General features: G+C 36.1%; 2 protein-coding genes across 2 annotated transcripts; one reads left to right on the forward strand and one right to left on the reverse strand.

Moving 5' to 3' along the window:
• On the reverse strand, positions 1,392–3,966 carry LOC18596892. The gene is given in 3 exon segments (XM_018123273.1): positions 1,392–2,025; positions 2,176–2,375; positions 3,533–3,966. Coding segments are annotated over 3 exon segments (543 nt in total). The 5' UTR covers positions 3,623–3,966; the 3' UTR covers positions 1,392–1,772.
• LOC18596894 (polyphenol oxidase, chloroplastic) lies at positions 9,269–11,431 on the forward strand. Its single transcript, XM_007025639.2, has one exon. The coding sequence runs from the start codon at positions 9,305–9,307 to the stop codon at positions 11,111–11,113; it is 1,809 nt and encodes a 602-aa protein (XP_007025701.2). The 5' UTR covers positions 9,269–9,304; the 3' UTR covers positions 11,114–11,431.

Raw genomic sequence — 13,635 nt, forward strand, 5'->3', positions numbered from 1 at the left:
ATGTTGAGAATCATTCTCTTTTCCCTGTCCTGACAGCATTCTCGTTGTAAAGTAGTTTCCATGAATTAGATTTTCTTTTCCCTGGCCGGTCTAAACTGTGTGCTTCTAGATTTCATTGATGCTTATTACTAGTTTATTGGGCACCAAAATCTTTGTTCCAATATGGTCTGTTCTCATCCTCTCGGTTCAGATCCAGAGCATGTGCAAATCGGGGCCACACTTTCCAGGGCTGTTTCCTTATTTGTTTTTATTGCATACGTTCATCTTCCTCACATTGAGTCTGTCCATGGGCTCAGCAAATATTTTAGTCCCGTAGAATGAAGGTTGATTGCTTAAAAATTGTCACATTTTTCTATTACAAAAGATTCTTCGTTTTGCCCTTTCAGTGATTTGGGTACGAAATTCATGATGGAAATGCCTGGATATCTGTAGTCTAATATGGGGAAGGGCTGTTGTTTCATGGGGTAACAAATGCATCAAATAACTGATCATATGGCCTTAGGTAGCTTCCATTGAAGTGATAACAGTGAAACTAACTGATGTTACAAAAGGGACAGAGACTGATTTAACTTGTTCCCTCAAAAACGTGAAAACATTTCTAGGAAATTCCAGCACCTCTTACGGCTTAAAACACTCGGGGAAAGTTTGGTATTGCTCTGCCTCTGTTAGGATGTTCCATTGCTTGTGGGGACATGTAGCAGCAGCAGCAGCCATGTAATGGATTGCAATTAGGGTGTCGGGGGTTTGTCTGATACGAGAATATATTTAAGTTCTCATGAATTAATGAATCAAGGTAATTTTTTTATTTTCACGTATAAAGATAATAAATTTATTACATGATATGAATGAATGATTGAACAAACCTATAAATAATAAATGAATAAATTTTTATTATATCTAAGTTTCTGAGATATGTCAAAGATAATTAGAAGAATTCATGTAACAGAGACAACAGCAGAAACCAGGAAATTAACTCTTTTGTTGCAAATGTTTTGCCAGAATTACTGTCACGATCTTTAATTTGGTCCCTGGTGAGGAATCCTAAAAATCCACACTCGAGTAGAAGCATGAACAACACTAGAGAAGCTGTTGGGGCGTGGCTATCATCAGAATGTGAGAAAGAGCTATCAGAGTACCGATGACTAAATCAACAACTTTCTTCTTGTAAAGACAACAGAGAAATTTGCTAGTTCTTGAATGATACCATTGCTTTCATTTGCTTTCATGTATCATTTCTGGTAGTATATCAATGTATGAACAAAATTTTGCATCCGGAATAGGGAATAAGATAAAACAATAACTGAAGAACAATGGAAAATAAAATAAAGATACAAGACAAGATATTATAAGTAGCGTACTCATTGTCTTCTAAAATTTATCGACCTTAAGACTTATGAGACATGCACTTTGGCCTTTTGTGTTTCATTATCCTTCCACTTGATCACGAGACGAATAGAAATAGTTAACATAAGCAGAACTGCAAAGAACTTTTGTCTTTCCAGGATTTTAATCAGATGAAAATTAAATGCACTACATATTCAAAAATAAAAAAAGAACTACTCAAAACCTTAATAAACAGGTAAAGTGCCAAGGTTGTAACCTGTAAAGTGGGATAGACATATGTCCATGTCCATGGTTAGGAATATTATGATAAACGTATTCTCAATCACACACTAACACCCAAAGATTGTCTACATCCAGAACATTATGGTTGATTAACAATGAATTACAAATTGGAATACTTCTCATGACCATCTGCTGACCTTACTTATCTATATGTTTCCCATCCTCACTCCAGTATCTCTGCCATGGTTCGCCTGTAATTCGTTAGCCTTGGAATAACTAACGTAGAAAAGCTCAGAGACTATGGCTGTCAGGAAAACAAATGCAGCCCCAGCCCCAAAGACACCCTTTCTCAATGTTGCACATGTTGGGGGATTATTTAAGAGATTCTTGTACTTGGTGTGATAAGCATTCCTTACTGACCCTGCCAGCAAGCATACCTCAGCAATGAAAAAGAACACCCTGAAATGCCAATGCAACATGTTATTTAGATGGTAGTAGAAATTATAACAGATAGCATAAAAAGCGGAAGTTGACATTCATGGTGCTCAAAGACGCTTCTTGACTACAACAATAAGATCATTTACGTTATTGTTTAAATTGAAAACATACCAGCAAGTGATAAATAGGACAATTGCTCATGCTCTAGACCCACTCGGTCTCATGGCCTTCCCACAGCATAAGCATCGGCTTGCCACCATTATTAGTATCTGGCTAAGTAGAAGGAATAGGAATGAACCCACACCCAAGCCAGTTGCAATGTCCTTATCATAAACACAATAGCTTTCATTTCCATCACTGGCAACGGCGGCCTGCAAACAGGGAACAATGGAATGCCCTGTTAGACTATAACAAACCAGTTTCTCACATATACAGTGAGAAATGGTTAAGGTCACATTGATTCTAGAATCCATTCCTTCAAACAAAAAACTTTGCAATACTAACACCTTTCACTATTTTTAAACTCCTATTTCTCTAAACAGCAGGCAAGTAAAACTGGGAGTAAATAATGCAAATTTAATCATCACAGATTTAGCAAGGAAAGAGACACTAATTTACCCAAATATAAACAACATGTATACAATAAAATCTTAGAAAGACACGCCATTTGTAACTTTAGCAATCATTTCTGCTGCTGTTGAAAGAAGCATAGCCTATGATCTTACCGCCAACAGCTAGCCTACCCAAATCCCAGCTATAAAGAAAAGCAACAATGACAATTCTTTCAATTCAAAATTATTTCCATGAAAGTGACAGAACATGAGCGTATTAAACCTGGGATCAAAATGTACAAAGTCCTATCTGCCCTCTAAAATGATAAATAGACAATGTTCTCAGCATTGTTTCCTCTAGTGTTTTCCTACATATTTCTTAGATATTCATTTATCATGAAACCAACAAGCTTGTCCATAAGAACTGCATCAGAACAAAGTTTCCCTCCATCACTACTTCAAATAAAAGACTCCCTAAACACACAGCTAAATCTTGTTAACACACCTTTACAGTAAAATAGTTTGCAACCCAAATGTATTTCTAGCTTAAATTTTCAGTGTGCACTTGTTGAAAAATGGAACTTTAACGCCGAAACCATTTTGTGGAGATTTTGGTAGCAATATCTTGCCCATCTGACCAACAAGTTAAAGCAGATTCATTCTAGATCTAGCAAAGAATTATAGCAAATATTTAATTTTTTACAAACCAAGGTACCAAAAAGATAAAACCTTTCAAGAACAACAAACAAAAAGGTCTAAACTTTCAACATGAGAACAAAAACCAAACTCAGAAAATCTTACACAAAATAAACTAACCAAACTTCTGGTAATTAGTACATGTAAAAAAACAAACCAAACAGGTTAGAAATAGGACAGTCCAGAAACAAGGAAACAAAACCCAAACAGCAAAGAGTACACTAAAAAAAGGAAAGAAACAAAGGGACAGTTTAGTAAATAAAAAAGAGAAGAAAACTCACAGTACTTCTCCTTTGCTCGGCAGCAACAGCAAGCCCAAAAGCAATCAGATCAATCACAAAAACCAGAGCCAGTAATAACGTCGAAGCCATAGCTCAAACCAACAACCAAAACCCACAAAGCAGAAACAAAAATCTTGGGAGGTAATGACCCAGAGAAGCAGAAAGAAAAGAAAAAGAAGAGAGACAAATAGTTGGCAAAAGCGTTAGAGGAAAGCAGATAGAACAGGTGATAATAATGAATTAAAATTGGGTGGAGATATTAATGCAGATGGGTCGCGTGGTTTTACCTCTCGAGAACGTAATTAATTAGTGCAAATACTAAATAAATTAATTAGTGAAAAGGGTATTTGAAACAAGGAAGCCTGCCTAGATTCTCTCCCGACAACAAGAAGGTAGAAGTAGCTAGGAAACGTTTTTGGGTGCGTGCTGGTTTGGTTTTTGGATTATGATTTAGTATTAATGATTTGATTTTGACCATGTATTTATCCAATCAAATTATACAGATAATAGAACAAGGGAAAGGGAAATCTTCATATACTAGTATTTAATTTGGGATAGAAACTTATGAAAATTTTATATTATTTTATCTCTTAGCTTATCATTGTGATGAATTTGATAAAAGAATTTATGGATTCTTATATTATCCAATTTTCTCTTTCTCTTTAATGGGTAGCAATATGCATCGATTTTGTTTTATTTCTAACTTTTAAGTGTAATATATGTTAAATTAGACATATTCTGAATATATAGATATAATAAATTTTTAGATTTTTATAGCTTGACATTTATTGTTCATTGATTTTAGATTGTACGTCAACTTTAAAAATTTTAACAATTTATTATGATAATAATTGAAACAAATAAAATAATTTATAGGTTTGGGGTGTCATGTATGAGCAGCTAATAGCTATGGTTTTGGTTTATTATTAGATTACTTTGTGGGCAAACATGGACTTGTAGGGGGGGAAGGGGGACCGAAAGCAACAAAAAGGGGGAGCAATTCATGTGAATGACCGGTGTAACGTTGGTCTAAGAACAGCTTGCTTCTGTTATGAACAACTTTGTATGTGGAGATCGAAACGTGTCAAACTAGATTAATTGTGTTTACCAACTCAAAGAAGAGGTGGATTCGGCTCTCAATTGTTTAAAGCCATAAAGGGAGGAGAACAATGATAAACATTATGACCACCCTTGACCTGGAGCGCTTCACCAAATCCAAGCCATGATATGAAACTTCAAACCCTTCTTCCTCATAAATGGGATGTGTATACTGCCAAACTGCCGTTCTTGGGACTCGGAAACAAAGCTATATCATTCAAGTAATTGCCGGCAAGAGACAAAAGATTTCCAAGTTTTTAGCAATTTGTATATGTGTGGATGACTTGGCTTTGCAAGAAATTTCTTCTCAAGGTCTCAACAAAAGCACCATGTTTCTGCTAACTGGTTTCCATAGCTTAGTCTGAAAATATAGGATCAAATTAAAAATCTTCAATCATTACGTCTTAATCAAATGATTATGTCTAATCCTCTGAATATCAAGATTAATAAAAATCAGATGATATTTTGGTGATAAAATTGCCATGGCCAATCACCTTTTACATGCCTGCCAAGGATAAAAAAGCATTAAGAAATACCCTCCTGCTTTTACAAAGTTGCGAGGGTCAACTACTTTCGATAGAAGCTGACATGAAATATAATTTAATGGTATCATTAGAAGGAATGAGCATAACGTGAAGAAAGACGTTACAAATTGCAAAACGATAAAGAATGCGGCAAGGAAGAAGCTGCAAGATATAGAACAAGGAAGTCAAGACAAAGAAGAGTCTTACTCATGGTTCCCAGATTGAGAATTACGGATGGTGAACTTGTGACATGTTGCAGTGAACAATCATCGATGCAGTGCCTTGTCTTGTTATGTTTTAATGGCTTTACGTCCTCTTTGCTGATGTTCTTGCTTGAGGGCCTTGAATTTGGCCACTAATTCATCATAGTCAGGGAGCTTCGGGTGCACATGTCTACAAGATGATGAATTAATGCCTTTTGAGTTCTGAAACAGCTTAGAAGAATCTGATTGAGAACCGTAATCAGTGCTTGTGTTCTTTACTCTTTCTGGAGCAATAGTCATGCTCCATGGAGAAGACTGATGCGGAACTCTATTGGTCTCTATACAAGGATTTGATCCACTAGAACAACTATCACAGGAAGAGGCACAGTTACCTGGAAATCCTGCTACCTCTGCTTCTCCCAATTTCCTGTTCTTTTTAATCAAAATGTCATTTTGAAATTCCCCAACACTATGTCTAGTATGCCTTATGCAGTTTATATTCCTCGACACCTCTGTACATGCTTCTTGTTTAAAGCTATGCGCCACGGGGAAGCCCAGCAATGGATCTTTGGAAGGGTCCTTTCTCGACAGCCTATCCTGGGGACAAGTTCCATGATGTATGTGTTTTTGATATGATGACAAGTTGCCTGACTTACCATAGTAGTCGTCACAACTAATGTCTGTTACACTTGAAACTGGTGATAGACAAGAATGGCACAGTTGGCCTTCCTTTAAATTGAATATTCCTGTCAACATCATGCTGTTTGACCTTTTCCTCCTGCAAGATTCTGCCAAGCATGTCTTCCTATCCCGTAATCCGGCTTTACCAGTGTGATTATTATTATAGCAACAGTGAGATGAAACCAATAAACTTGCTCCACTAAATCCAAAATTGTTTGTTGCTGACAGCAGAGTTGAATTAAATAAAAATATTGTTTTTTCCCCAGCATAATGGTCCTGTAGAGTGTTAATGTGAATCTCCTCTACTTCCTCAAGATCGAAAGTTCTTCTGTTAAACTGGACTAGAAACTCAGACTGAGAACTTGTTCTTGTGGTTTCCATCTTGTTTCCAAACGAGGTTGTGGAAGGGTGGTTTGAGCCAAAACTCTCTAAACTACCCTGGCCTGATAATTTATTGCAGACCATTTCGGTTTCATATCTATGTTTAACTAAAGCAGAGTTCCCAACTTCAACAATCTGACCTGGTAATTTGGCCTGCATTTCCTCACTGTTTCTTGGTAGCTGCATCTTTGCAAGCCAAGTAATGCCATCATCACCTTGAGCCATCCCCTCAAAAAGAAATCCTTCCCAATGAAGATTATCATTTCTGCGTAGCTGCAGTAGAATGTGCAAAATGTTTCAATCAAGTTCTAGATTCAATGATAATTTCAGGACTAGATTTTATAAAGTTATTAAAGAAAGATATGGAGTGGGAGTTATAGGACAGACATACCAGCAGGACATTTGACCCAAGCCTCCTGTTGCTCCCAGTGTGCTCTGGCAGGAAGGCATGATCCTTAGCTAGTTCAACAATCAAACTTAGCTTCATATTATCTGGAATAGACTTTAAACAGAGCGTTTCCTTAACCTGAAACATAAATGTCATGATTGCTACAGAGTAACAGGCACAATAAGGAAACTGGAAGGCCAAAAGTATATCTTAAGGTAAAAGAGAAGGCATTGAAGTTATTGTTCAAAACCAACAATTTACGACCTGACTGTTCACATGGTTTCCAGGATGTAATTCAGATATTGCTTTAATGAATTTGCTCCCATATCGCTCTTCAAATAGCTTCCTGATTGTTTGCAACTCCGGCAGATCCCCACACCATGCAGCAGCAAATATTAAAGTTGAAACAGCTTCATTGATGTCTTTGGGACAGTTCCTGGACGAGACGTCAAAATAGATGAAGCAAGTCCAGACAATAATGCATAAAACTCTGTCAAGAGGTGGACCAAACCAGATGATATTACCAACATCTTGGAAAAGGAAAAAGAAATGTATTTGCAATGGTTTGGGATAAAAAGATTATTAATAAACTTAAATTATTTGAATGAGAGAGAGAGGAGTCATACTTGTGCTTCCGAATGTAGGGGAGGTGAAGGATGACGAATTCACAAAAATGCTCCAGCAGATCATAAGCAGTCAATAAACTCTGGTCCTTAAGATGCTCCTCAGCCTGAAAAATGCAGTGGGAAATTAATTTTGCCTAACAGCACTCACGGGAGTTCAAATTGCATTGCAATAACTACACTGCAATAGAACAGGAAATGATCAAGTTAAATTAATGAATCCCTGTGAGCTTATTACCAAACAAATACTATAAGAAAAAGAGAAAGAGAAGTTCAGGTTAGTTCTTTGATGAACCAATGGTACGTGGGAAAAGGCAGTTTCAGGTTGGCCACTCCTGAGCAGGTCAACAATGTCCTGACGTGATTGCTTTATGATCGAGAGTCTCTTGATCTTGAGAAACTTAAGACGGCACTGCACACGCCTGACCAATTTCTTGCTGCAAAGAATACGCAATCTCTTAAATTACAGTTTAGTTGAACAAAGATTGTATGGCTTTCAGATTTCACTAAAAAGGGTTACCATTTGGAAGCTTTTCTCCATCTAAACAGAATGCCAAACATATTTCTGTCACAATATAGAGAAAACCAAAATTGGCAATGGCGCTGGTTAGGCCACAGCAACGCTGTCCTGCCTGCAGAATTGAGTTGAAAATTGGTATATTTAGCAGAGACCCTTGAGGCAGTTCCCAGCTTCGTAACTGGTAAACAAACTTGCCATGCCAATGATGCTTGTGGCGGTTTCCAATATAACTATGCTCCACATTCAAGCGGTTATTCAACAAGTTCGAACCAAAATATATTCAAATGAAAAAAGGAATAACTTGATGTACCAATTTTCTCAGTGTTCTAATCATACCAGATTGATACCGTGAAGCCCAAATCGAGAAAACAAAAGGGTTTGAGCTAATGGGCTCGAAATGGGGAAACTGATGATTGCTGGGACACTGGTCTGGGATTATTGCTGGCAAACCCAAAGCCCAGTTTTGTAAGTTCGAGCTACCGTAACATAGGTGACTGCTGACTAAGGCAGCGGCAGGCCATTTAAAAGTCTTTGTCCTTTTTAAAGTCTTTGTCCTTTTTATTTGAAAAGCATTTAAAAGTCTATTTCAATAGTTCAAAATAAGATAACTACGACTATCATTCACAGAAACTTAGACTAGTTCGATTCTAACAATCAATTCGAATGAACTTCAATTAAGCAAATGGGAAAAGAAAATTTGCATTCCGTATAAAAACAAAGAAAAGAAAAAGCAAATTTCCATCTTACCTCTTATATTTCTAACAAGCTTGAGACTTTTTTTTAACTATAATTAGTAATAAATCTGCACTAACGATTGCAGTCCTGGATCAGAATTTCTGCCAGCAATTCTTGGCAGCCTTCTCGAGCTATTTCCTGTTGTATTATCCCATTTTGCACGTCATCTCAAAAGTTATTGATAAACAATATTGTACATTACATTTAAGTTAAGATTCAAACTATTTTTTTACCATTAATTATGAACGGTGGTGGGAGACCAATGGTAGATAATCCACGTGAGGAATAAGGAAATAATTTTCTGTAAGAAACCCAATAAGTTAACATATTTTCAGTGTTTTGGTAAATGAAAATGATTACGGAAACTCGGTTTCTGATGACAAGAACAATGAGCAATATGAATATGGGAAGTTTCGATCAACTAATATGCCTGAAGTTCAAAGTTAAACAACCAGAATAGACATTTACCCAATTGCTTTTCTTCTCGTGTAATTGGTCAACTACTTTGAAATATGCATCCATCAAGTCTATTTCCGATAGAAAAGTCTAACACAAATTTGTTATAAGATCAATGCAAGGGTTCTCGATCTTCATCACAATAGCGCCCTTATCCGAAACTATGGCTTCTCTTTTCCCATCATCATCCACCACCTCTAACACCATTCCCACTTCCATCGCCTCTTCATTTCTTCCAAGAACATCCCAACTCTCCTTAGCTAAGCCAAAGCCTAACTTCATCCCCAAGGTAGTGTCATGCAAAGCCACAAATGGTGACCAAAATCCAACTCCCAGCTCCAAGAATACCGAAAAATCTTTTCTCCTCAATAAATTTGACAGAAGAGATGTCCTGATTGGCCTTGGAGGTCTTTATGGTGCAGCCAGCCTTAGCCAAGACCAATTTTCCCTGGCAGCTCCAATATCTGCCCCAGAGTTGGAAAAATGTGGCAATGCAGAATTACCTGAAGGTGCAGATCCTACCAATTGTTGCCCACCAGTATCGAGAAAGATATTAGATTTTAAACCTCCTTCTTCCAATTCTCCCTTACGTGTTAGGCCTGCTGCACACCTAGTCGACGATGCCTACATAGCAAAATATTCCAGGGCCATTGAGCTTATGAAAGCTCTCCCAGCCGATGATCCACGTAATTTCATGCAACAAGCAAACGTTCATTGTGCCTACTGTGATGGGGCTTATGACCAAGTGGGATTTCCGGATCTTGAGCTTCAAGTTCATAATTCGTGGCTCTTCTTTCCATTCCATAGATATTATCTTTATTTCTTTGAGAAAATTTTGGGCAAGTTGATTGATGACCCAACTTTTGCTTTGCCATTTTGGAATTGGGATTCTCCTGCTGGCATGAAAATGCCTGCCATGTATGGAAACACCAAATCTCCTCTCTACAATGAGCTCCGCAACCGAAGTCACTACCCACCAACACTGGTTGATCTTGATTACAACGGTACTGACGAAACAACAACGACGAGAGATCAATTGACGAGCAATCTCAGAATCATGTATAGGCAGATGGTATCTAATGGCAAGACCGCTAGGCTCTTCCTAGGAGGTCCCTTCCGTGCAGGTGATGAACCCTATCAAGGATTCGGGTCGGTTGAGAACGTTCCTCATGGACCTGTTCACGTATGGTGTGGCGATAACACACAACCAAACGGAGAAGACATGGGAACTTTTTACTCTGCAGCAAGAGACCCCATATTCTACGCTCATCACTCAAATGTAGATAGAATGTGGGCCGTTTGGAAGACGTTAGGTAAGAAGCGAAAGGATTTCACCGACCCCGATTGGCTTAATGCCTCGTTTCTTTTTTACGACGAGAACGCAAATCTTGTTCGCGTTAAAGTTCGTGATTGCCTTGACAATCGAAGTTTGGGATACGTTTATCAAGATGTTGATATTCCATGGCTGAAAACTAAGCCAACTCCCCGAAAGCTAAGAAAGAAAGTGGCGTCGGGCGGTCCAGGGATTGCACTTGCGGCAGAAATAAACAAGAAAAAAGTTATAGCTAGCAATCAGTTCCCAATAGTTTTAGACAAAATAGTAAGCGTTGACGTTCCAAGGCCAAAGAAATCGAGGAGTAAAAAGGAAAAAGAAGATGAAGAGGAAATATTGGTAATAGATCAGATTGAGTTGGACGGAGATTCATTCGCCAAATTTGATGTATATGTCAACGACGAGGATGATTTGACAATTGGACCAGACAACACAGAGTTTGCAGGGAGCTTCGTGAATGTACCACATAAGCATAAAGGTGGGAAGAAAATGAGGACATGCTTGAGGTTGGGGCTAACAGATTTGTTGGAAGATTTGGGAGCTGAGGATGATGACAGCGTTGTGGTGACCTTGGTGCCAAAATATGGAAAGGGCAATGTTAAGATTGGTAGTATCAAGATTGAGTTTATCCAAGATTGAGTGATCTGATCACTTCATTTTGATATGATGCTTCATTGGTTTGGGAAATCGATCTTTGTTGTTTGCAATGAGAGCTACTTCACTTGTTCTTTTCTTCATATGCTGTATTACTAAATGAAGACGGAAATGTTCGCTCTCATTTGCTTGTGAGTAAGCAGAAGAACAGCTGTCTACCACTTCTTTGTCTTAAGATTTATCCCTCGGTTCTTTTTGTCAAAGCAAAAGCAAATAACTCAGCTTATATATTTTAGAAAAGGTCTAATACTAAGCTAAAGAAGAGGAACTCAAGGAGAATTTATCTTAATTATGTTTAGACAATTTGAAATAGTTTAACAAATTTGATGATTCATCGTCTTTAGTTAACTTTAACAATTAAAGATCATATGTTCGTATATATATATAGCTTTTGAACATAAATTTTTATATAAATAACATAAAACATAAATATAATAAATAAATTGGAAGACTAATAACAATATATCTCCAAGTAATTAAAGTCAAAGAAAGCATGCTACTTGTGTGGATTTTCTCTTGTGATGTTGAGTTGAAATGATATTTTTTCTTTTCCAAATAAATGCACTAATAAAGGAGAGGAAGATTTTTTCAAGCGAATTTACTCATAATCTCAACTTATCCCTTCAACTACTGCACCATGAGATTGAGAAGGAGGCTTTAGTCAAAGGGTGTATAGGGAATGAAAATGTTAAGGTTTCTTCTAACGAGTTTAAGACCAAAATTTGTTCAACGAAACAAACAAGGTATAAAAAAAAAAAAAAAAGAAAGAAAAAGAGAGATAATATAATGATAATTTGATATGATATTGAAAGCCCATGGATCGATATAAAGGGCTTTTAGGATCAATAGGAATTTGGACTTTGAGCCCAAAATGAAGGGATAAATATGTAACTCAAAAAAACTCTTAATGTTGTGTATAAGATCTCGTATTAATAAAAGTTAAAGATAAATTTTAATTTATAAAAAAAAACTTTTCTCCATGTTGGAATGAGATAGAAAGTATTATACAATTGAGTATGGTAAAAATAAAAGTCTTCCTCTATCAATCAGGCGTGATTTTACAAAATCAATTGAAGCAACATGTTATTATATATATTGTGTCACTATTTTCTATCACATTTTTTTAACTTTCTAGTCCAACTAGTTTGATTAAAATAATTTTGGATTATTACTAATAAATATGCATGTTGATTAGTAAATAATTCAAATTAAATATGAGGAACCTTCCTCACCAAGATAAGAATTTCAACTAGGATCGCTTGTCAAGTTGTGTATAATTTTTTCTTGTGGCATTTGCTCATGTAGGACAAATCTGACTTTTGAGGTGGAGTGCTGTACATGCCAGAAGAAGAGAGATTTGTCTTCATGGATTGCTTTAGTTGACCATTAGTTTGAACTTACTCTACAGGTTATCTCCCAATATTTTCCGCCCACAGGATTAATTAAGGGTGGTGGGCACTGGTGGCTAAGAAGTCTAATTAAGATAAACAACTCAAGAAGAAATTATAAAAAGGAAACAGGTGGGTAAGGGAGCAAGTAAATAATACTATATAACTTGCAAGTAGTTATTAGAGAAAGCTCCATAAGAATGAGTCAAGAACTTGCAAGTAGTTATTAGAGAAAGCTCCATAAGAATGAGTCAAGAACTTGCTAGTAAGTGCCCAGTGGCCAACTGGCCAAGGCATGGAGCATCCTTCACTGGCTTTTTATTTTAAACAGACATTGGAATTGGGAGTGGAACATATATCAAACTTCGAAAAGGTAATTGATTTTAGTATTTAATTTAAAATTAATTAATTTTTATTTACTCATTAATCAATCTAAATGTGTGATAATTCGGCTAACAAGATAAATATTAAAAAATAATATTTATTGGGAAAATCAATACAATTTTTGAAAAAAATCAAACAAATGCCGCACATTACGCACATATACACATATATCAATGTGGGCGATGACGTTATACTTAAAACGTTTTGTTTTTATTTTATATTGAATTAAATATATATTTATTTTAGGGAGACAAATATAAAATTTAATCTTTGTTCGAGGTTGTTAAATAATGTATTAGGTAGAACTACTCTTCTACATTACGTGAAAAAAAAATCTTCTACATTATGTCTGAAGAGAGAAGGAGAGAAAATGATCTCATTCAATTTTGAGCACCGAGGATTTAGCTTCTTTGCAAACTTCTATATTTCTTGCAATTAATTAACCTTTTCTTTGGGTATCCTCCTAATTAAGGAAATGTCAAGATTTTTTTTACAAAAAATAGAAAAAAAGATAAAACTTAGTAAAGTTCCTTAATTAAAGATCAAGTTTTTAAGAGATTTTTTATCAAAAATAATTAAATAAAAATTAGATTAAAAAGTCAAAACCAATAGATTAATAAAGAATTTATTCATAATAACATGTAAATAATTAATTTAAAATAGCATCTATATATATACAAGTTAAATTTGATGGATACTTATTGATCGATGAAAACTTGTTCAAATTATACAAAT

This window comes from Theobroma cacao, chromosome 6 (assembly GCF_000208745.1).
Source record: "Theobroma cacao cultivar B97-61/B2 chromosome 6, Criollo_cocoa_genome_V2, whole genome shotgun sequence".
In the NCBI taxonomy this organism is placed as follows: Eukaryota; Viridiplantae; Streptophyta; class Magnoliopsida; order Malvales; family Malvaceae; genus Theobroma; species Theobroma cacao.

Bases quoted from the DNA above. Each gene is read 5' to 3' on its own strand.
- LOC18596894 (XM_007025639.2), top strand. From the start codon at position 9,305: ATGGCTTCTCTTTTCCCATCATCATCCACCACCTCTAACACCATTCCC.